The sequence below is a fragment of the Gorilla gorilla genome, chromosome 4 (assembly GCF_029281585.2).
Source record: "Gorilla gorilla gorilla isolate KB3781 chromosome 4, NHGRI_mGorGor1-v2.1_pri, whole genome shotgun sequence".
In the NCBI taxonomy this organism is placed as follows: domain Eukaryota; kingdom Metazoa; phylum Chordata; class Mammalia; order Primates; family Hominidae; genus Gorilla; species Gorilla gorilla.
This window is the reverse complement of record NC_073228.2, coordinates 183,790,467-183,812,925: the sequence shown is the minus strand read 5'-3', so window position 1 is coordinate 183,812,925 and position 22,459 is coordinate 183,790,467. Positions and strand designations below refer to the sequence as shown.

Sequence of the window (22,459 nt, the reverse complement as noted above, 5' to 3'; positions counted from 1 at the left end):
CATTGGTTAAAGTGCTGATGCCATTTAATTAGATTGTTTACAAATTTAACAGGATGGCTACAAAGAGATCTTATTTTAAAAGCAGCTGATGGTTTGGAAATGAGAGAACTACAGTGGTGAAGAGACCAGGAGGCAGCTCTCAGTGAAACCAACAAACATTGCGGATGCCCTTCGTGAGCCTTCTCAGTCCCAGCAGGAAGCCCACAACACTGGCCTCCCCAGCCTGCCTGCTGACAACACCTAGGCTTACTTTATCTAAAATCAGAGTGTACCAGGTCTCTAGCAGAAAATCATCAACTAAATGTCAGGGACCTATGAGTCATTTAAAACAAGAGAGAAAGTGAAAGCCATTAGACAAGCTATGTGCTGGGCTGCTAATGTAGCCCCTGCAGGGAGGGGCCAGGAGCGCGCTGCAGTGAGCCTTGGGTCTCGCAGGCCCAGCCCTGCTGCAAGGAGCCAGGGCACCCAGGAAACATCAGCACACACACACACACACAGGGACCCTCCCTTCATGTCACTTGTTTTGCTGCCCTAAATGGCTTCTTGCACCCTAACCCCTGATCCTGGAAGAAGGCAGAGAAACTGGCCCGTACAGAGACCTGCAATTCTACGCGAGCTTAACACAACTACGAGACAGAAGAGGGGGACGCAGAAGAGGTGGGCAAAAGCGGTCACAACGGCGGGGGATGCTTTGAATACTGGATGGTGTCCAGAGCCGCCCCGATGTCATAGTTCTTGGTCTGCAGGAGCCTGGTGAGCCAGCCGCCTTCATCAGAGAAGCCCATGGACAGCATCTGGGAGAGGGACTCAATCAGCCGCGGGTCAGCCTCTGCCGAAACAGTAAGGAAGCCATGAGGAGTGGTGCTGAGCCCTGTGAGTGACCCGAAACACATACCCTCCTGCCTTGGCCAGCCAGGACCAGGGTCTGCCAGTGTCCGAGCCTGCCCAGAGCTCTGGTCCTCACAGGCCACAGTGGACCTGCTTTCCCTGTAAAGGGCCAAGCAGTCTTTTTCACACTGCTCAACTCTGCCACTGCGACACCAGGCAGCCAGGTGGTGTGTAAACAGAACCATCAATGGACAGTGAACTAGGCATTTCACCTAACTGTCACATCTTTTGATTTTAAAATACAAGAACTACTCTTGGCCCATAGGCCATAGCTCGCCATCCCCTGCCCTAAGGCAGAGAAGACACACAGCAGCCGCCCACAGCAGGTTGTGCACACGGACCTTGGTTTACACACGGCTGCCATGTGACAATGAGGAGTTTGTGTCAGCTGTCTCCCCCCCCCCCCCCCCCCACTGCTGCCTGCCACCCCATCCACTTCAACGGTGGCTTCTGCCTGGCTCCTACAGGGATCTTGGCTATGACCCCCTACTCTCAGACCAGCACTCCCTGAGGTGACACTTGAGTGTGAGTAGTAGGGACACACCCAGTGCTGCCCCCTCTCTGTGTCACACCTGCCTTAATTCCTGGTCTGCATGTTAAGTTTTAGAAACTCCTACAATTAATATTCCTGGCTCTGGAGTTTGCTTAAAGAAAAACATTTTTAGAACTCCTGCATTAGCAGAGCTTACTCGCTACTGCTCAAGGTACACATAAGAGGACAAAACCAACTCCTAACCTCCCACACCTACAGACAGCCCTGCAGTGGAGAACATCCCATCCTTCTGTTTGTGTCGCTGAAATCAGAGGGCAGGATGCTCTAAAGGGAAAGGTAGGGATATGTACAAAACCTCTTGGTTCACTTGCCTGGCGGGAGATGCGGGTACAAGGCAGCTTCCTTCAGCCCTGTGGGTCCCTCCTGGGAGGGGTCCAGAGAGCTTGGCCCTTCGGATTCTGGCATCTGTAGGGACTGGAGTTCACCTGTAGACGGGTCCACTTCTTTTGAAGACAGATGGGTCCAGTCATCATCTCCTCCTGAACAGTTATCCGACTCCATCTGTTCCTGGAACAAAACTCACCATGAGCACACAGGAGACACGCGCAACAGGCCAAGCCTGACCATGGCACTGGCTCCTGGCAGACAGTCAGGGAGCATGCATGCACACGTGCGTTTAAGGCTGCAGGGGTCTAGGGGGAACAGTGGCCGCCCACAAAGACCAAGTAACTACAAAGTTCTAGCAGGTTCCCAGCGTGACTTTAATGGCACAGACATCACTGCAGCAGCAGCAGCTCCCTCGGGTTTGTAAGTGGGGCTGCACAGGTGCTGAGGATGAGGCGGAGGTGCAGGCCACAGATCACTAGGCTGGCCGTGGTCCCAGGTGGCGGGAGGGGCACAGGCTTGCCTCAGGGCGCCCCTCGGACTCCAAGGCGATCTTTCTCATCTGCTCTGCCAGAGACTGCGTGGCGCCCTCAACATTCCCACCCGGCTTGCTGGGGTCAGAGCAGCAGCTGCTTGGCTGTGAGCTGCTCTTCTCCTCTGTGCTGGAACTCTCTGGAGAGACGGGGGTCAGGCGGCTTCTTTTCCCTCCGTGCTCCACATCGATATCAACTTCAATGCCTAGAGGCGGAGGAGGAAAGAGCAAGCCGTGAAGTTCCCCCAAGGATGCACCTGCAAGCAGGAGCTTGGCCTGTGGGGACTACAGACTCACGAAGATCTCAACGTTCAGTCCCCACAAGCAGCTAAGTGTCTGGATGGTGGCACTCAGCGTGTGGATGCAGGTGCTAGGTTCTACCCAGCTCGACCCCGGAATCACACAGCCAGTATGGGACCAGACGATACAAACCCATGAGTCAGAGGCTTCTCCCAATATCCCAGCTACAAATCTCTGTGGCTTCTGGAAACATTCTTGGTGTGCCCATGATACTGGACCTTTCTCTTTTCTCCAATTCAGTAAAACATTAACCTCAGCTAGCATCTAAAGTCAGCTTCTGAGCCAGAAAGTCGAAAGAGACCTTTTTCCTAACCATGCAGGACACGGGCCACACGGCAGGTGGGGCCAGGCCCTAAGTACAGGGAGAGCCAATACTGCATGTGGCAGGCGCTTCCAGCCACAGTGATGGAAGCCCATGTGCCTCCTGACACCTGCACACAGAGGCTTTGTGCGACGACACACACGCACACCTCAATGCCGGGGCTCTGCTCTGGGAGGTGGATGGGCCGTGCAGGCGCGGCGTAGGGCCCAACACTGGCCCCACAGGGAACCTGCACACCTCCAGGCTCACGTGACTCACCAGGGACAGAGGGGAGAATCACCTGCACTATTTTTGAAATTAAATGTGTCAAAAGTCTCCACACCCACAGCTTAGAGTCACCAGTTGCCAAAGGCTGTGGTGCGCACTCCCTGCCCCCATCCCACTCCCCAAACTCTCCCTGTGCCCTTTCAGCTCACGCCGCTCTTGCCTGCTGGAGTTCACATCTGTGCATTTCCTACTCTAGACCAGTATCTGCCTCTCCTTCCACTACCCTTTCCAAGACGCAATTTTTTGTTAAAAGAACATTCAGTAGGCCGAGCGCAGTGGCTCATGCCTGTAATCCCAGCACTTTGGGCAGCTGAGGCGGGCGGATCACACGATCAGGAGATCGAGACTACCCTGGCTAACATGGTGAAACCGCGTTTCTACTAAAAATACAAAAAATCAGCTGGGCGTAGTGGCAATCGCCTGTAGTCTCAGTTACTCGGGAGGCTGAGGCAGGAGAATCGCTTGAACCTGGGAGGCGGAGGTTGCAGTGAGCCGAGTTGGCGCCACTGCACTCCAGCCTGGTGACAGAGCAAGACTCCAGCTCAAAAAAAAAAAAAAAAAAAAAAAAACATTCAATGTTTCAGCTAGGACCTCTAAATGTTCTTTGCTGGGTCAAGTAGCAGACTATTTCTTTGTATCGCTTTTTGTTTTCCTACCACTGATAATGGCTTCTCTTTTCCTTTGTTTTGTAGACAGAGTCTCGCTCTGTTGCCCAGGCTGGAGCGCAGTGCCGCAATCTCTCGGCTCGCTGAAGCCTCTGCCCACCAGGTTCAAGGATTCTCCTGCCTCAGCCTCCCAAGTAGCTGGGACTATAGGCACGTGCCACCACGCCCAGCTAATTTTTATATTTTTAGTAGAGACGGGGTTTCACCATGTTGGCCAGGCTGGTCTTGAACTCCTGACCTCAGGTGATCTGCCTGCCTTGGCCTCCCAAAGTGCTGGGATTACAGGCGTGAGCCACTGCACCCGGCCTGCCTTCTCTTTGCATTTGCTAACTTTCCCCATGTTCTCCCACAGCATCTCCATAGTTTTCTACAAGGGTGAAGTAGATCAGACACCCCACTGGTTCTGGTGTTTTCCACAGAGAGTGCCGCTTGCTGTGCAGCCTCCTGTTCCAGCCAGGACTGGCAGCTCTCTGGGCAGAGGCTGCGCTGTGGTGCTGTGACCGCCTTTACTTTCACCCTCTGTCCTGTTAGGTCCCCTGTTTCCTAATACCTCTGTGCTTCATTTTGGGTTTCTCTCTTCATGTGGTTCAAACCAAGGTTAAAATAATTAAGACTGTATACCAGAAAGTAACTTTGTTCTGCCCTGATACTTGATCGTTCTGGCTGGGTATAGAATTCTAGGCTGGACCAGGCACAGTGACTCATGCATGTAATCCTAACACTTTGGGAGAACAACATGAGAAATCTCTTGAGCCCAGGAGTTCAAAATCGGCCTGGGCAGCATGGCAAGACCCCATCTCTGCAAAAAAATTTTAAAATAGCTGGGCACGGGGCTGGGCACAGTGGCTCATGCCTGTAATCCCAGCACTTTGGGAGGCGAAAGCAGGTAGATCATGAGGTCAGGAGTTCAAGACCAGCCTGGCCAAGATGGTGAAACCCCGTCTCTACTAAAAATATAAAAATTAGCCAGGCATGGTGGCGGGTGCCTGTAATCCCAGCTACTCGGGAGGCTGAGGCAGAAAATTGCTTGAACCCAGGAAGTGGAAACTGCAGTGAGCTGAGATCACGCCGCTGCACTCCAGCCTGGGCGACAGCGAGACTCTGACTCGGGGGTGGGGAAAGAAAAAGAAAAAAAAATATCTAGGCACAGTGGCACATGCCTGTAGTCCCAGATACTTGGGAGGCTGAAGCAGAAGGATCACTTGAGCCCACGAGATGAAGACAACTGTACCACTGCTCTCCAGCCCAGATGACAGTGAGACCCTGTTTCAAAAACAAAAGAATTCTAGGCCAAAAAGCCTTTTTAACTGATTTCTGGAGTCATCAGTTGTTCCATTGTCTCCTAGCTGTTCATGTTTGTTTGCTCTTTGTATTCCCAAGTATTTACAATAACCTAGAGTTTTAGAAGCCTCTCTTTCTTTATCCTCAGGGTTCTGACACTTGACAATGATAAGCTTTGCTGTGGGGTCTTTCTCAGTCATTGTCAGGGCCGCTTTCAATCTAGAAGATAACGTCCTCATTGCCAAGAAACTATCTTGCATTTTTGTTTTTTGTTTTGTTTTGTTTTGTTTTGAGACAAGGTCTGGTTCTGTCTCCCAGGATGGAGTGCAGTGGTACAATCCAGGCTCGTTGCACCCTCTGCCTTCCAGGCTCAAGCCATCCCCAACCTCAGCCTCCCATGTAGCTGGGGCCATAAGTACACAACTCCATGCCTGGCTAATTTTCGTAGTGTTTGTAGACACGGGAAGTGGGGGATGGTGTCTCCCTATGTTGCCAAGGCTGGTCTCAAACTCGTGAGCTCAAGCCATCTGCCTGCCTTGGTCTCCCAAAGTGTTGGGATTACAGGCATGAGCCACCATGCCTGGTGCCAAGAAACTATCTTGCATTCTATGTTCATTTCCTCCTTTCAGTTTTCTATTCTTTCTGGAATTCCTACTCATTCTATATTGGGCTTCTAGACTTGTTCCTACATTAGTTTTTTTATCTTTCCTCTCCTTCTATCTCTATTTTGCTTTTGGAATATCTCCTTGAGACAACAGTAGAATCTAAGCCTTCTTTTGAAGTTTTTTTTCTATTTTTTAATTTCAAGTTCTTATTCTGTTCCCTTTGTTATCCTTTTTCTAGTATCCTGTTCCTTTTTCATGCAGACAATACTCTTTTGTATCTCACTGAGGGCATTAACATTCTCTTCCCTTTAAGACCTTTTCTCCCATGTGTGGGGGCTTTCCTCAGATGGCTGGTGACCCAAGGCTGTCTGATCCCACTGAAGCACTAAGGTTGACAGGAAGCCTTCTGTGGGGCCAGCGCCATCACTAACTTTCCCTCTGCAGGGTGCCTGGGGGTCTGGCAGGCAGGAGCTGTAGGACACTTCTCTGGGGGCATTCAACCTCCCTCAGCAGGGACTCCCCACCTCCTGCCTGGCCAGGGAACTGACTGCTGGGCCCATTGCTCATTTGGGATGCCCAGTTTCAGGCTGGTGCCTCACCCTGGCCTGTCTCTGGTATCCCATGCTGAAGCTTCCCTGGGTCAGGTGCTCCTGGAATTAAACATGAGGTCTCCTTCAATTGTTGGCAAGAGCCATCATCTGGCCAAGTGGGCCCTGAAGTCTCTAGCTGACACTCACTAGAGGTTTTCAACCCTCCCCCCTTGTTCCTGTCCCCCGATCACTCCCACCTCTTGCCTTTCCTGGTACCTGAACAGATGGTCTTGCTTCTCACCAGGATGCCCTGTTCTGGCACAGAGATTTCTGAAGCTTCCCTCAGCAGGTTGCCACCCTCCCTCCATGTCCATCTTCCAAAATCTGATCACATCTTTGTCTTTTCCTCTATTACTTTCTTTGTCTATGGTGTTTTCTTTTTTGTGTAAGCCCTTTCCTGTTATTTCAATAGAGTTTAAGGGGGGAGCAGAGGTAAAAGCAGGCTTAACTACAAGTACCTCCATCTGTAATATTTAAATTATTTTTCTCCTTTATTCTTCCCAACTTGTGATTATGAAAAGGTTGAAGCTGCCGGGTACAGTGGCTCACGCCTGTAATCCCAGCATTTTGGGAGGCCAAGGCGGGCGGATCACCTGAGGTCGGGAGTTCGAGACCAGCCTGACCAACACGGAGAAACCTCGTCTCTACTAAAAATACAAAATTAGCCAGGCGTGATGGTACACGCCTGTAATCCCAGCTACTCGGAAAGGCTGAGGCAGGAGAATCGCTTGAACCCGGGAGGCAGAGGTTGTAGTGAGCCAAGATCACACCATTGCACTCCAGCCTGGACAACAAGAGCAAAAGTCTGTCTCAAAAAAAAAAAAAAAAAAAAAGATAAGAAAAAAAAAGGTTGAAACAAACAGAAAAGTTGAAAGAATAGTACAATCAATACCCATATGCTTTTTAAATGGGTAATGAGACTCGCCTGTAAACAGATCAGAGAAATTATAAAATTAGGATCTCTCCAACTTGGTGATGAAAGCGTGAGATTTTCAGGCCTTATCGTAAGACTGGACAGGCTACTTTGTCTATGGAGTAGCCATTCTTGTATTCCTTTACTTTCTTAAGAAATGTGCTTTCACTTAAAAAAAAAAAAAAAAAAAGACTAGACAATGCTCCGTGCCCTGCTGCCTCACAAAGCCTCTGCGTGTCGGTTTATCAAAGATCCCACGACCAGGAGGGGCCCTGTGGCTTCGGGGCCTGCAGCCTCCCAGCCAGGAGCAGCCTGGGTCTCAGTGGTGGCTCCCTCAGCAGGTTCTCACCCCCCCCCCCCCCAACCAAAAGGCCTTGGCACTTCACATGAAAGCCACCGCTTACCCTACATACACTGCCACCGGGAGGCAGCTGTTGACTCGTTCTTTCCCCTTTGGGCCCTGCTCTGGGAATAGTCCCTTCTAGGCAGTTAACCTGTGAGTCATCCGGCTTATAGTTCCTCATAAAGAAAGAAACTAGCCCTAACTTCCACAACAGTCTAAGCCACGCCTCCACTGGCTCTCAGCTGAAACCACTCAGTCTATTTTACTGAAATATTCCTTGTTTGTAGAGCTCCAGGCTCCTCCCTAGTTAGGAGAAAGCAATTCTATCCACTTTAAGCCTTTAGCTTTTAGTGCTCAAAGACATCTGAGGGCCGGGTGCAGTGGCTCACGCCTGTAATCCCAGCACTTTGGGAGGCTGAGGCGGGTGGATCACGAGGTCAGGATATCGAGACCATCCTGGCCAACAAGGTGAAACCCCGTCTCTACTAAAAATACAAAAAATTAGCCGGGTGTGGTGGTGGGCACCTGTGGTCCCAGCTACTCGGGAGGCTGAGACAGGAGAATGGCGTGAACCCGGGAGGCGGAGCTTGCAGTGAGCCAAGATCGTGCCACTGCACTCCAGCCTGGGCGACAGAGCGAGACTCCGTCTCAGAAAAAAAAAGACATCTGAACATTTGCAAGATTATTCCTGTCTGTGCCAAGTGGGGCGTCCAGTTCAGTTCTGAGCTGCTGCACCAGCACAGGTGGGTCTTGAGACAGTGTGACCCCAAGCACCTGGGCAGCCTCCCAGACAAATCCCAGGCCCCACCAACACTCACTCACCAGGGTCAAAAAAGGTAAGGTCTGGGGATCTGCACTGTTTTAAAAGTCTCTACCTGAACCTAGACTTGGTTTTGTGACTTCCCGGGATGTCTCCTTTGTTCTTTGAGCGAAGGACTCTTGTTCATACCTCCAAATTCACCGGCAATCTCTCAGACCTTTACTACGTCCAGAGTGAGTGGCAGGATTTAGGCACAGCTTATCTCTCAATCATGACCTCGGTGCTCCACTGTTTACCCTCCTTGGAAAGCATTAAGAATACTGATTCTTGGCCGGGCTCGGTGGCTCACACCTGTAATCCCAGCACTTTGGGAGGCCGAGGCAGGTGTCGAGATCAGCCTGGCCAACACAGTGAAACCCCGTCTCTACTAAAAATACAAAAAATAGCTAGGCGTTGTGGTGGGCACCTATAATCCCAGCTACTTGGGAGGCTGAGGCAGGAGAATCGCTTGAACCTGGAAGGCAGAGGTTGCAGTGAGCCGAGATCACACCACTGCACTCCAGCCTAGGCGACAAGGGTGAAAGTCTGTCTCAAAGAAAAAAAAAAAAAAAAAACAGACTAGCGATTCTTCTTTCCTATTCTCTGACTTCGCCTCTAAACTCTAGTACAGAAGCCATGTGTGTTTGGGCTGTTTAGTTCAGAAGCAATGCCAAGATGTCACTGCCGCCTCAAAGTGGAATGAGCAAGGCCGGGCGCAGTGGTTCACACCTGTAATCCCAGCACTTTGGGAGGCCAAGACGGGTGGATCACCTGAGGTCAGGAGTTCAAGACCAGCCTGGCCAACGTGGCGAAATCCCGTCTCTACTAAAAAAATACAAAAATTAGCTGGGCGTGGTGGCGGGTACCTGTAATCCCACTTACCCAGGAGGCTGAAGCAGGAGAATCACTTGAACCCAGGAGGGGGAGGTTGCAGTGAGCAGAGATGGCACCACTGCACTCCAGCCTCCGTGACAGAGCAAGACTCCATCTCAAAAAAAAAAAAAAAACAATCGGAATGAGCAGAGTTGGAGCAGATGGCAGTCACGCCCTGTAGCCACAGGAGGCAGCAGGCATGGTTCGGACGCCCCTCCTAGCAGCATTCTTTCAGACACTGAACACAACCTTTGGACAGGCTGGGTGGACACAGCCTGCCACTGCAGTCACAAAAACAAGCTCACTCGTCTAGCGAGAGATGCAAGTGTCCCAGCGATCCATCTGCCATCACAGATCCACCGTCATCTTGAACTAGAAGTTGGCTTCATTCACTGATTCTCACTGCCGCATGCCTAACCCTGCAGCACCCACCCGAGACCCTTAGCCAGACGCAACAGGCACTTTCTAAAGCCCAGCGGGGAGGGGTCTCAGAGCCTGAGCTCATGCCTGGGGTCAGGTGGCACCTTCACCCACCCCACAGACCCACTGTGCAACCTGAGGCACCAGAACCGGGTGTCACCCAGAGCACCTGCCTCCACCTTCTCCCCACTCTGAAGCAGGCCCAGCACTCAGAAGCACCAGAAAGGTTTGGGGGTTGTAAACTAAAAGAAGGAAAAGATAAATAGCATGTCAACTAACTACTACCCAGGTCCTCAAAAGTCCAAATCCCAAGGCCTGGCTTAGGGGAAATTGCAGACTATTGTTCACCCAAAGGAGGGCAGTCAGAGGTGACAGGCAAGACCTGCAACCACAGTCTGGTCACCCTCCCTCACTGGGATTATCCCAACCAAATGCCAGCTGATTCTACTTCACTCCATGTAGAAAGCTCGAGAATGTTGTCAGGGAATTCAACCTTGAGTTGCCCGTGGTCCAGCACTACTAAAGGTTGATTTGAGGCAACAAATCCTCACCAGTGTCAAGGGCATGTCAATTACCCATTCCTTTGCAGTATTCCAGGTGAAAGTTACATAAAGTGCAGGCTGAGTTAGGGAAGCACTGGGCAAGGAGGTGCACTCACCCAGAGGGCTAAGGGCAGCTGCCACACTCTCCCCAACGTTCTTCAGGAAGTTCACACTGGGATCCTCCGATGGACCAGCAGCTTTGATTTTTACAAAGATAAGATAAAGATATCTTTAATGCCTTGGATACCTGTCACAGTCCTGTCACCTTCTTGCCACGGTCCCTGTGTTCCCGGGTGACCTTTAACCCGGATGTCTTGTCCAGTGGCCCACTCAGCATCCCCCTCTCCTTCCTCCCACTCTGCACCCCCTGGCCCTGCACAGAGAGCATCTCCACTCTCCTGTGCCATCTCCCCCTCATCCGTGACCCTGGTGCTCAGCAACCCCACAGAGGCTCAGGCTCAGTACACTGTGGATATTGATCGCCTCCTTGAGTAAATATGTTATTTAGGCAAGGTCAAGCAAACATCCCCATCTTTGTCCTAAAAGGTGAGGTGATTCACAGGACACAGTAACATTAATAAAATCAGAATCCAAAAATCTAGACTACAAAGCTAACGGTAAGTCTTTCACTTATAACTGTGTTTCAAAGGACTTCAGCAACTTTGGCTCTGATCTTCCTGACAACCATCACAAAAGAGAACAAAGTGCATCAAAGACCCCTGGGCTGGAAGGGCCTCCCTGCCTGCACCTCAGCGTACCTTGAGAGGGCAGCCTCCTGAGGTAGGAAGGGCTGTGCAGGTAAATTTGTGGCCTCAGGCACTTAGGCACCTCAGTTTCCCCATTTGGGAAATGCAGAGAATACTCCCCACTTTGCAGGGTTCTTGTGTGATTGTAGGGCACCAGGAAGGTGGGGGGTATCCTGAATTCTTGCCTTGCACACACGCTTTGCACAAGGGCCCTGCACACAGGCTGCCTGACTACTGTCACCAATCAGAAGCCGGTTCCAACACAAGCCTCACCTGATTCTGCCGTGGGGCCAGGGCGGGCCTCCCCTGCACGAGGAGGACGTGGGCTCCAGTTTCCTGGTGGACCCATTTCCCATCCTGGCCACCCGAAGTGTCCGTGTTTCACCTTCCGGAGCCAGCGGCTGTGCGAGAAGCCCTGGGGGAGGAATTAGCAGAGCGGCAGGCAGTGAGCGGGTCAAGGTTCCTGCCACCCTGAGCCCACCCCAGGCCTGCACAGAGGGCCTGCTCACCTCAGACAGGTGCCCGAAGGGGCTGGGGAACGCGAGCTTGCTGTGCCCCCGGTGCAAGCCCTTTCCCTCGCAGACGCTACACAAGTCGTAGTCTGGGCAGACGCTGCACTTGTAGCGGGTTCCTACCACAGGCCCATTGCAGCCATCACAGATCACATTGGGGTGCACCATGTTGCGGGGCGCCTCCTGAGCACACGGTGGGCGGTGGTCCCGCCGGCACTCTTTTTTCTCTACAGGAAGGGTAAAGAGAGCCGCTAGGGTGGGGCCCCCTAAAGTCCTCCCCCTCTATCGTCACTGTGGGGCTGTCACTGCCAGCAAGGCCCCCGGCCCTGCTCTCCAGCATGGAATCCACACAAAATTCAGCCACTTAGGTGAGGGCAGCAGAGCCACCAAGAACCTGCTAGGAGGTTCCCAGTCCCTGTGTCTGTTTGGCCCAGGCAGCAGAGCAGCAGCAAGGGGCCCTGTCTGCACAGCTTTGGCCTTGCCCTTCACCCAAGCACCACGGCACCAGACCCCATCCCTAACCCAAGCACCATGGCACCAGACCCCATCCCTAGAGTGAACATGGACTCCTCTTTCTCAGGTCAGGCACAGCACTTAAAATGTTTTTTTTTTTTTTTTTTGTCGCCTAGGCTGGAGTACAGTCATGTGATTTCGGCTCATGGCAACCTCCGCTTTCCAGGTTTAGGCGATTCTCGTCTCAGCCTCCTGAGTAGCTGGGACTAGAAGCATGTACCACCACACCCGGCTAATTTTTGTATTTTTAGTAGCGACAAGGTTTCACCATGTTGGCCAGGCTGGTCTTAAACTCCTGACCTCAGGTGACCTGCCCGCCTCGGCCTCCCAAAGTGCTGGAATTACAGGCGTGAGCCACCACACCTGGCCTATGTCTCTGTCTTAAACAGCCCTCAAATTCCTGACCCCTTCATTGGTGGAACATCGAGCCCTGTTTTTTACTCAGCAGGGAACTGAGTACAAGCTGAGCTGGCTTCAGGCAGCCCCCAGAGCAGCCCCTTACCTTTAATGTAGATTCGGAAGATGTCATCCTTCACGTAGGACATGGCCATTGTCAATTCCTCGTCACTGGAAAAGGCAACCAAGTCCCCGTCCTCATCTAGATTGTTTAAAAGACAGCACGTGAGCACCCAAGGGTTCTCAGCTGGACATAAGCTGCTGGAATGGGCTGAGGCCAGTATGAAAGGGACACTCACAGGGCTATAAACAAACACACCTACTAGAGCCACGGAGGGCAGGAGTGAGAGGCAAGACTGCCCCCTTGCTCTGGCACCTCCTGGAAGGTGAGTGCTCCGACCTGGGCCCTGGACCACAGCCACATGCAGGGGGCAGAGGGCCTGTGCACAGGGGCAGCAGCTTTGGCTGCTGCACTTATTTAGCCTTGGGCCAGCTGCCTTTTCAGAAACGTGCCACCTCATTCCCCATCCGACCAGGCCCATGTCCATCTTCAACTGTGCGAGATCCCTGCCTGTGACCTGCTCCTGAGGGTCCCAGCCCCACAAAGGCCTTAGACTTCTAGTGGCTTGGGAGTAAAGGAGAAGACAAGGGCATCTGCCTGCTTCCTTCCCTAACAAAGCTGAAAGACATGTATTTGTATGTAGTCTCCATTTGTGACAGATACATGTGAGCTCAAATGGCTTTAAAGCACAGCTGTGCAGACCAAACCACGCCATCCACCGAGGGCACAGGTGAGGCACCCAAAGATGCAAACAACCCAAACGTCTGTCAACTAATGAACAGGTAAACAAAACATGGCCTGTCCACACAACAGAATATTATTCCTCCAAAAAAAACTAGTTCTGATATGTGCCACAACACGGAACACATTACGCTAAGTGAAAGAAACCACTTGCAAGACTACATTGTCTGATTCTATTTACATGAAATGTCCAGGATTGCAAGATGAATAGATACAGAAAGGAGGTTGCTGGGGGCATGTGGATAAGGGGGTGATAAAAGGTATGTATGGCGTTTATAAGGCGATGAAAAGCTCCCACATTGAATATGGTCCACAAACCTATGAAAATAGTGAAAACCACTGACTTGTACACTAAATGGGTGAACCCTTATTTCAGTGACAGCTCAATAACATCACAATTTTTTTTTTTTTTTAAGAATAGGAGAGGGCCTGGTAGGCTGGCAGCACTCCAGAGGGAGGTCCTAGCACTGCACCCTCCCAGGGGCCAGCCTTGGCCACCTCCCGCCCTCCTGGCCACAACCACCTCCCTAACCCCACCCCCAGCAGCCACTGGTCACACCAGCGCAGCAGGAAACAGTTCCTGGGCTTCTGTGCCCACACCAACACTTCTGAAGAACGTTCTCGTCCACTTGCCAATGGGAAAACATCTGTACCCGACCTGGCTTGGAGCGTTCCGCCGGCAATCAGTGCCCTTCTCCCAGGCGCTGTCGCGGCGCTCGCGAGTCCCCCGCACCCCCGCGCTTGTTTACCCGCGTCACTCCCTCCCCTCCGCCGGCGCTCGCCCGGCTCCTCCAGGGCATTATCTGAACCCACCACCTGGCGCAGCAAGGTGTCAGTGTAACCCGAGTGCCCACCTGACCACCCAGTTCCCGCGGAGAGCCAGAGCGTTCGCCCCGGCGCGTCCTTGCCAAAATCCCCAACAGCGCGGGGGGCGGGGGGAGGACGTCTGACGCCCCCAGGCTCGAGCCCCCGGCCGGCAGGGCTCCACCGCCCCGGGGGGCCAACGCTGAGCAGCGGGTCCCGGCCTTGGTCACCACGCCAGTCACCAGGCCGGCTCCCATGGCCGAACTGGGGACCCATGCAGGCCACCGCCATCCAGGGAGCAGCCAGCGCAGACCCCCTCACGGCCCGCCAGGCGTCGCCGAGAAGAGAGGGGGCAGCCACCCCACGGCAGGAGGCCGTGTCCGGCCTGCGTCACCGCCCCCGCCGCTCCCCGGCCCGCTCACCGCGGTAGTGCGCCTGGAAGCCTCCGGGCCGCAGCGCGGGGAACAGGGCGGCCACCCGGCTCAGCAGCCGCTCGCAGGGTCCCGGACCCGCCGCAGCCTCGGCTTCCGCCTCAGGCTCGGGGCTGAAGCAGAAGCTGAAGCGACGAATCTCGCGCGCCGCGTCCTCCTTGCCCAGAAGGTAGGCCTTCACGGTGAGCGACGCCATAGCGAGCGGCGAGCTGGCGGAAAACGGGCCGTCCCGGTCGCAGCCGACGCGCGGCTTTTGTAGCGAACGCGGAGGCCCCGCCCCGCCTCGAGAGGGGCGGAGTCTCTCGCGCCCTCCCCGCCCCCGCCACCGTCGTCGCGGCGCGAGAGCCGCCCTGCAGAGGCCCCTTCACTACTCTCCCCTTCCCCGCTACCCCTCGCTCCAGGTCTCCCGGCCCCCTCATTGCTGACCCCTCTCTTCATTGCCCCGGTGCACCAAGGACCCCAAGAAACCGGCCCTGGCACTCATACAGGCCTGGGCTCCAGCCTCTGCACCTGGGATCAGGGTTCTGGCGGGGGTCCAGCCCCTCGCCCCTCCCAGGCTTGGGCCTGGCCATGACTCAGCAATATCCTCAGTTGGGGGTACCCAGTGCAGGGAGAGGGGGATACAGCCCCCATATCAGGAGGCTGCTAGGCCGCCCAGGGGGCACTGCTGGCCAGAACAAGCTGGCTCTCAGGTTGCTGTTCCGACCCTGCCATGGTCAGCCTGCCGCGGTGGCAGCCCTCTTACAGCGCATGGCATCCTCGGTGATGGGCAGCGCATAGCATACTCGGTGACGGACCCCGACTCTGGCCTGAGCACCAGAGAAGTTCCCAGTTTAGTAGGAGTGGAGTTGAGAGGTGCTGGAGGACCAGCTAAGGTCTCCTGAGTGTCAGTGGTCGCCAAGTGTTCACTGTGGTCCAAGTGACTCCTTATGGGCTCCTCAATTCAGCAGGTAATGCCCATGGCCCTGTGGGGGCTCAGGCCCGTTGGCCTTGTGGGCAGCCAAGGGGGTCAGCCAACAGCCTCCTCAGCTAGGAAGGAAGAGACACTGCTTTATGCCACCAGAGTAACCTGTCCGCCAGAACTGGGGCAAGGAGACGGACAGGACGAGTGGTCACCCTCTGGAGCCTCCCAGGCAAGGTCCTGTGAGTAGGAGGTCAGAACCTGCTGGGTCCAACTCATGCCATTTCAGCCCAGGGCTTGCAGGAGCTGGAGAAACCTCCCAGGGGAGGAAACCCAGAGGGAGGGAAGAGTGGCTGGATGGGGCCAGTCAGGTGCGAAGGTGATGTGTGGGTGTGCGCACAGCAGGGGCTGGTCCACAGGTGTGAATGATCCTTCCCGGAGGGCTCCGAAGTGGGCAAGGCTTCCACCCTGCCCAGAGCAGCCCTGTGGAGAGGGTTCAGGCCTCTCCCTGCATCCGGCGGTGGAGAGTGGAAAATGCCCCAGGGCCTGCTGGAGCCACTGCCTTGCAGACAGGGGCAGGGGACACAGAGGTGCGTGCTGGCAGAGGCTGTGGCCTACCGACAGGTGCTGGCCAAGCGTGACTCAGCAGCCCAGGAGCCTGAGAGCCACGTGGCCCCCGCCGAGGGCCGGCTTTCCTGCCCCAGCCCCCGGCTATGGCCCGGTCTGAGCAGGGTGAGGGACACAAGGAAGGCCTGTGGCTCTGGGAACATAGCTTTGAGGAAGCGCTCAAGGCGCCCCACTCACCCCCAAGAAGGAGCTCCTTTGCCTTCTCGCCATTTGGCCCGTTTGGGATCGCGGGAAGTTTCCGCGGGGGCTAGGGGCATGTGAAGAGACTGGGGGGGGGGAGGAGGGGAGAAGGAAGCACAGAAGGGGGAGTCTTTGGGAAGCTGGGGTGGAGACCCCGGCTCTGGCCCTTCCCCGCACGCCTTGCGGCCCCAGCGGCCGCCCTGCCCCCACGCGAGGCCGAGGCCTCCCGGAGGTAAACAAGGCGCGGCGGGAACCCCCTGGCAGGGCCCTCTCCTCCCGCCGCGGAGGTCAGGTGGTCTGGCCGGCAGTGAGTCAGCGTCCCATGACCGCTGTCGTAATAGGGGGATCCCCGGCCCCTGCTGCCACCCATCTCAGTGACCTCTTACCTGGAGGCTGGGCTGGGGAGTGGCTCCGGGGTCACCGTGAGTCCCCTGAGCAGGAAGAGCGTGCAGCGGCTGGAGCCAAACAGACACTCTCCCCCTTCTCGCCTCTGACTCCTTCCCCTTTCCCGATGCAGTCCCACCCCGCAGGCTCCCCGCGTCCACTGGCCCCTTCCCACCCTCCAGGGCCCGGCGTGCATGCCCAGGGAAGGCTCGGCACCTGAGCCGCGAGACCCACTATGGACCAGCCTCTCATTTCCTCATCTTTCAAATGGGGCTGAAGTGGAAGGATTTGGGCTGCCCTCCCAGGCGATGCCCCGTGGGTGTGCGAGTTGTTCAGCTGCTTTTGGGGCTGTAAGCTGGGGGGTCAGGGCAGGACAGAGACTGCAGGGGGGCTGAGGTGGAAGAGTGGGGAGGGCAGGAGAGGCCTGAGCCAAGCGCCCAGTGGTCCCAGGAGACCAGCCGGGGCAGCCACAGGGGTGGTCTGGTTCTGTCTGTTGCTGCCCAGCATGTTGTAACCACCTCCTCAGTTCCCCCTTCCCCCCTCCCAAATAATCCTATGCCTTGGCAGTGGTGTTCCCAGGTTCGCTTCTTTTCTTTGGGGCGTGGAGTCAAGTGTCCGCGTGGGTGCCGGGGCAGCCAGAGGCAAGGCCACTGAGGGATTCAGGCCGCACCGCTCTGGGCCATCTTTAGGGAGATTGACTATCACAGGGGACACAGGAGATGAGTTCCTCCTCTACAGAGGTCCTGGTCTGTGCGGGGGCCTCCAGGCCTTCTGCGCTGCAGCCACTCCCTTCCACTCACATGGGAGGGCCACAGCCCTCCCTTGCCGTCTTCCTAATCATGCCAGCTCATTCTACCTGGTGACTTTTCCCTGGCTCTCCCTCTGGTCCAAAACCCTTTCCACTCCTGCCCTACATGGCAACTTCCCACCCTAAATGTCTCCTCCTCAGTGGGGCCTTCCTTGACCACTCCCTAGGGAAAATCCCCAGGCACTGGACATCCCTTTTTTTTTTTTTTTTTTGAGACAGTCTCTCTCTGTCACCCAGGCTGAAGTGCAGTGGCACGATCTCAGCTCACTGCAACCTCTGCCTCCCAGGTTCAAGCAATTCTCCTGCTCCTGCCTCAGCCTCCCAAGTAGCTGGGACTACAGGTGCCTGCCACCAAGCCTTGCTAATTTTTGTATTTTTAGTAGAGATGGGTTTCACTATGTTGGCCAGGATGGTCTTGAACTCCTGACTTCAGGTGATCCGCCCACCTTGGCCTCCCAAAGTGCTGGGACTGCAGGCGTGAGCCACCCGCCCGGCCAGACATCACCCCCTTTTAGCCCTTTCAGACAAGCCCAAAGCCCAGGCAAGAAGCACTGGGGTCATGGGAGGGGCACGCCCACAAGGGGTTTGCAAAGATCTAAAAGAAAAGGAGTTCAAGTCATGGACAGACATGGTGAGAGAATTCAGTGATGCCAAGTTGTCAGGCCTGAGAGCCCCAGGGACCCTCTCCTATTGGAAGGCCAGAGCTGCAGAAAGAGGTCCCCTGGGCTGGGCGAATTTCTCCAAATAAATTCAAATATGGCCTGCCTCGGGACGGGGGTGAGACCCTGGGCCCTCAGGGGCACTGAGGGGTCGTCCATGCCGGGGGACATGGCCACTTGGGGGCGGCCCTCGCCAACCGCGGAGTGGGGAAAAGGCGGGGAGGGATGGAGGACGAACGCCCAGCGGTGTCTAAAGGCACAACGCGGAGCAGGAACCACAGCCCTGGTCCCCAGAAAGCGCGCGCGGCCCGGGGCAGAACCTGCCGAAGTTCCAGCTAGGGGCGCAAGGGATGTGGGGGTCACTGGAAGACGGGGCGCGCGCCGCCCGCCGCCCGCCGCCCGTGGGGAGGAGACTGGACCCGAACCCGGCCCACCCCACCCGAGCGGCGATGCCAGCGCTGACCCCAGGCGTGTCCCAGCCCCTGGCGCGGCTCCGGCCCAACCGTGCACGCCCGCGGGTGCTTCCCCTGCCCCAGGCGCGACGCCTCGCACCCGCGTCGGAAGTGGCCTGCCCGGGGCCACCGGCCCGCAAGTCCCCGGTGTTCTCGAGGTCCCTGCCTCGTCCCGCGCAGCTGCAGCCGGCGGGAGGGGCTGAGAGGTGGGTCGCGCTGGGACCTAAGGCCCCGCCCCCTCGCCAGCCTCTCCCTTCCTCCGTCACCGTGTGGCCGGAGACCCGGGGGCACTGCTGGGGTACCCCAAAGCATAGGGCCAGCCTGAGTGCGCAAGGTCCTGAAAAGACGGGGGGGGGCGGCGACAAGGAGTAGGGAGGGGGCTGGAGGAAGACGGCAAAGTGACCCCGGAAGGGTCCAGGCGCCCCAAGCCCATCGAAGACGGGAGGCTCTCAGTGGCACCTGGGGGGACTGTGGGAAAAGCAGCTCAAGAAGGGGAATCTGGAGCGAGGTGGTGGAGAGGTCGGCATGGCCTTCTCTAGGAGCGCCAGCGCCAGACAGAGCGGTGACAGGCCGCATCGGGAGTACCCCGTCTATACTGAACGGGTCAGGAGTGTGGGATCCCGTGGAGGGGGCTGCCCTCGCAGCAGGAGCGATGGCCCTCTCGCTCCCCTCCACCTGCTGCCATCGAAAACCTTCTGGAAGAGGCCAGGCGCGGTGGCTCACGCCTGTAATCCCAGCACTGGGAGGCCGAGGTGGGCGGATCACGAGGTCAGGAGTTCGAGACCAGCCTGGCCAACAGAGTGAAACCCCATCTGTACTAAAAATTAAAAAAATTAGTTGGGCGTGGTGGCAGGTGCCTGTAGTCCCAGCTAGTCGGGGAGGCTGAGGCAAGAGAATTGCTTGAGCCTCGGAGGTGGAGGTTGCAGTGAGCTGACATGGCGCCACTGCACTCCAATCTTGGTGTCTCAACAAAACAAAACAAAACAAAGAAAACCTTCTGGAAGAATTATCTGACTTTGAGGATCTAACCCTTCTTGCTCCCAATGCTTCCCAGCAGGGCCCGCACCCCAGGACGGGTACTTACCGCAGTCCCCCACCTCCGGCTCTGCACACTCGCAGCCCAGTGCCCACTCTTCCCCCTCAGCCTCCCGACCAGACTCAGCTCTTCGACCTCCCTGCGAGTCCCTGTGCACCCACTTTGTTCTGTGCCTCTCCCTGCCCTGACTATGTGGGCTCAGGTAGTTTTGTGGGGTGTGTGGATGTTGCGTGGGAGTGTATGTGTGCCCCGTGTTTCCCATGTGTTATAACCCTGATGCTCTGGAGCAGAAGGCGTGGGGTCATCTGTGGATAAAGGCTGGTATTGAAGCAGGGTCCCCCACCTGTGTTAGGCCACCACGTACTTCTGCGTACAGGTAGGGTGAGGTAAACTCACGGCCCAAGCTTGGCCAACCAGAGCACTGTAGCACCCTGGTCAGGGATGGACATGTGACCCACGCTGGCGAACGAAATGCACACTGGGGTCATCTGGAAGCAGGAGCCTTGGGGAGGGGGGAATCCTGAGCAGATCAAAGCTTGATCTCAGTATCTGACCCCTGGATCCAGGCTGGCCTAATGCTGGATTATAAAACGGCTTAAGCCAGTTGATTGTGGTTTTTGTCAATTGTATCCAAGAGTAGTGACCCATGCCGTATACCCCATGCCTGCTCCAGGTTTTCTTTTCTTTTTTTTTTTTTCGAGACAGAGTCTTGCTCTGTTGCCCAGGCTGGAGTACAGTGGCTTGATCTCTGCTCACTGCAACCTCCACCTCTCGGATTCAAGCAATTCTTGTGCCTCAGCCTCCCAAGTAGCTGGGATTACAGGCGCCCACCACCATATCCAGCTAATTTTTGTATTTTTAGTAGAGACGGGGTTTCACCATGTTGGCCAGGCTGGTCTTGAACTCTTGGCCTCAAGTGATCCACCCACCTCAGCCTCCCAAAGTACTGGGATTACAGGCGTGAGCCACCACACCCGACCTGCTCTAGGGTTCCTGATGGCAGTGATGGTCACAATACAGGCCAGAAACAGTCACAATACAAGCCAGAAACCTGGGAGTCAGCTATGACCATGTGCTCCCCCTCAAGCCACCAGCAGTTCCTGTTGATTGTACTTTCTGGCAATAGCAACAGTAATAATACACATGTAGCACATCTTTTATGCCAGGAAACATTCTAAATATTTTAATTTTTAGAGACAAGGTCTCACTTTGGTCCCCAGTCTGGAGTGCCGTGGTATGATCACGGCACCCATGATCTTCTTGGGCTCAAGCGATCCTCCCACCTCGGCCTCCTACAGTGCTGGGATTAGCGGTGTGGCATTTAACTCACTGTTCCCTTGAGGTGAGACCATGTGATTAATTCTGGCCAAGGACCTGAGCCAGAAGAGCCATATATCACCTATACGCCAAGCATTTATTTATTTGCCAGTGCCAAAGCTTCTAGAGCTCTCTTTCTCTTTGCCAAGAAAGCCTTTGATTTCCACATGGTTATGCCTGTAGCCAGGGCAGGAACTACAATGAGCAGAGACCCCAGGGGACCCTTGAAGGGTATACAGCTTTGAGTATACTTTTATTAGATCAGAGAAATTTGGAGTTGTTAGAGCAGCATAATCCAGTCTATCCTGACTGATTATCCCCACAGGCACAGAAGGGACTAAGTTGCTGTTAACGGACGGAAGCAGAATTGTGAACCCAGAAGGGCCATTCCCTAGGACATCTTGACCTCAGTGATGTACATTCTCCAAAGACTGTCCTGAATCTATCTACTTCTCCTAACTCCATTCCCTACCCCTCTGACCCTCCATTCCAGACTTTCTCCTGGATGGTTATGTCAGGGAGGAAAAGCTTTTCCTCTGCCCTCTTAGATTCAGCATCTGGGGCCTGCAAATTAAACCGACAAAAGACAAATTAGCAAGAGAAACGGAGTTGTATAGCTTTTTGTTTTTTGTTTGAGATGGAGTCAGTATTGCCCAGGCTGGTCAGGAACTCTTATGGTCAGAGGATCCTCCCACCTCTGCCTCTCAAGTACCTGGGACTACAGGCTCACACCACTACCCCGATAGACATTTTTATTCGTGTACTAGGAGGTTAGAATTGAGAGCTCGTAAACCAACAAAAGGTTGGGGGAAAGGGCACTTGGGGAAAACAAAGGACTTCTAGGAAAGATAATATGCTAGTTTTGTGACAGTGTCTGTTTGCCTGTGGTGCCATGTCTGGTGATGAGTCCCTTGTGCTCCCAGGGAGGGGGCTTACCTCTGTTTCCTCTTATTCTCTCCAGCCCCTTTCCATGCCTGCCCAAAAGGTTATATTTTATTTTATTTTATTTTGAGAAAAGGTCTCACTCTGTGGCCCAGGCTGACGTGCAGTGGCATTCAGAGCTCACTGTAACCCAGGAGTCAAGTGATCCTCCCACCTCACCCCCTGAGCAGCCAGGACTACAGGCACATGCCAACATGCCTGGCTTTTATTATTGTTTGTTTTTAATTTCTCACAGAGAGGAGGGTCTCGCTGTGTTAACCAGGCTGGTCTGAAGCTCCTGGCTTTGTATGGCAAATGCTCATTTTAAAATACAAATACAACCCCAGCCTCCATTCCTCTTCTTGTTTTAGACTTTATGCACAGCTTCAAAGGTCAAAACCCAAATTCAATTCCCAACACTGTGTACTAGGTCCTGCAAGCTGTGCTCTGCCCTGCCCAGGTCTGCCCCAGGGCCAGCTTTCCTGGTACTCACGAACCACCTCCCGCTACCCAGGCCGTCCACCCTTACAGGCACAGTTAATTTTCCCATTACAAGTTGTCAGAGTCCCATGGACTCTGATAAGGTGGCTGTGGATGGGACTATAGTAAGACAGTGAGGAGGTCAATGTCAGTGCACATGTGTCTGTATCATTAGTGACATGTGTGTTTGGTACATGGTGAATATACAGAACATTTGCTATGAATGAAACACCCAGCTGCCAGGTGAGGTGAGGCTTTAGGACAGGGCTTCCA

General features: G+C 54.8%; 1 protein-coding gene across 4 annotated transcripts in view; it reads right to left on the bottom strand.

Annotated features, from left to right (window-relative positions):
• Positions 1 to 2: 2 nt before the first annotated feature.
• SQSTM1 (sequestosome 1) overlaps positions 3 to 22,459 on the bottom strand; it is a 26,598-nt gene continuing 4,141 nt past the window's right edge. For 2 of the 4 annotated variants that reach the window (XM_031011354.3, XM_063705935.1), the window contains exons 3-9: positions 12,491 to 12,586; positions 11,473 to 11,702; positions 11,237 to 11,378; positions 10,334 to 10,414; positions 2,289 to 2,503; positions 1,753 to 1,948; positions 3 to 829 (exon numbers count right to left, since the gene is read on the bottom strand). In XM_031011354.3, coding sequence (XP_030867214.3) covers positions 672 to 829; positions 1,753 to 1,948; positions 2,289 to 2,503; positions 10,334 to 10,414; positions 11,237 to 11,378; positions 11,473 to 11,702; positions 12,491 to 12,539 — 1,071 coding nt within the window. In that variant the 5' untranslated portion in view covers positions 12,540 to 12,586 and the 3' untranslated portion in view covers positions 3 to 671. Of the gene's footprint in view, positions 830 to 1,752; positions 1,949 to 2,288; positions 2,504 to 10,333; positions 10,415 to 11,236; positions 11,379 to 11,472; positions 11,703 to 12,490; positions 12,587 to 14,040; positions 14,711 to 22,459 lie in introns of those variants that run through there. The other 2 variants (XM_004043134.5, XM_019026576.4) reach the window with 2 other exon arrangements.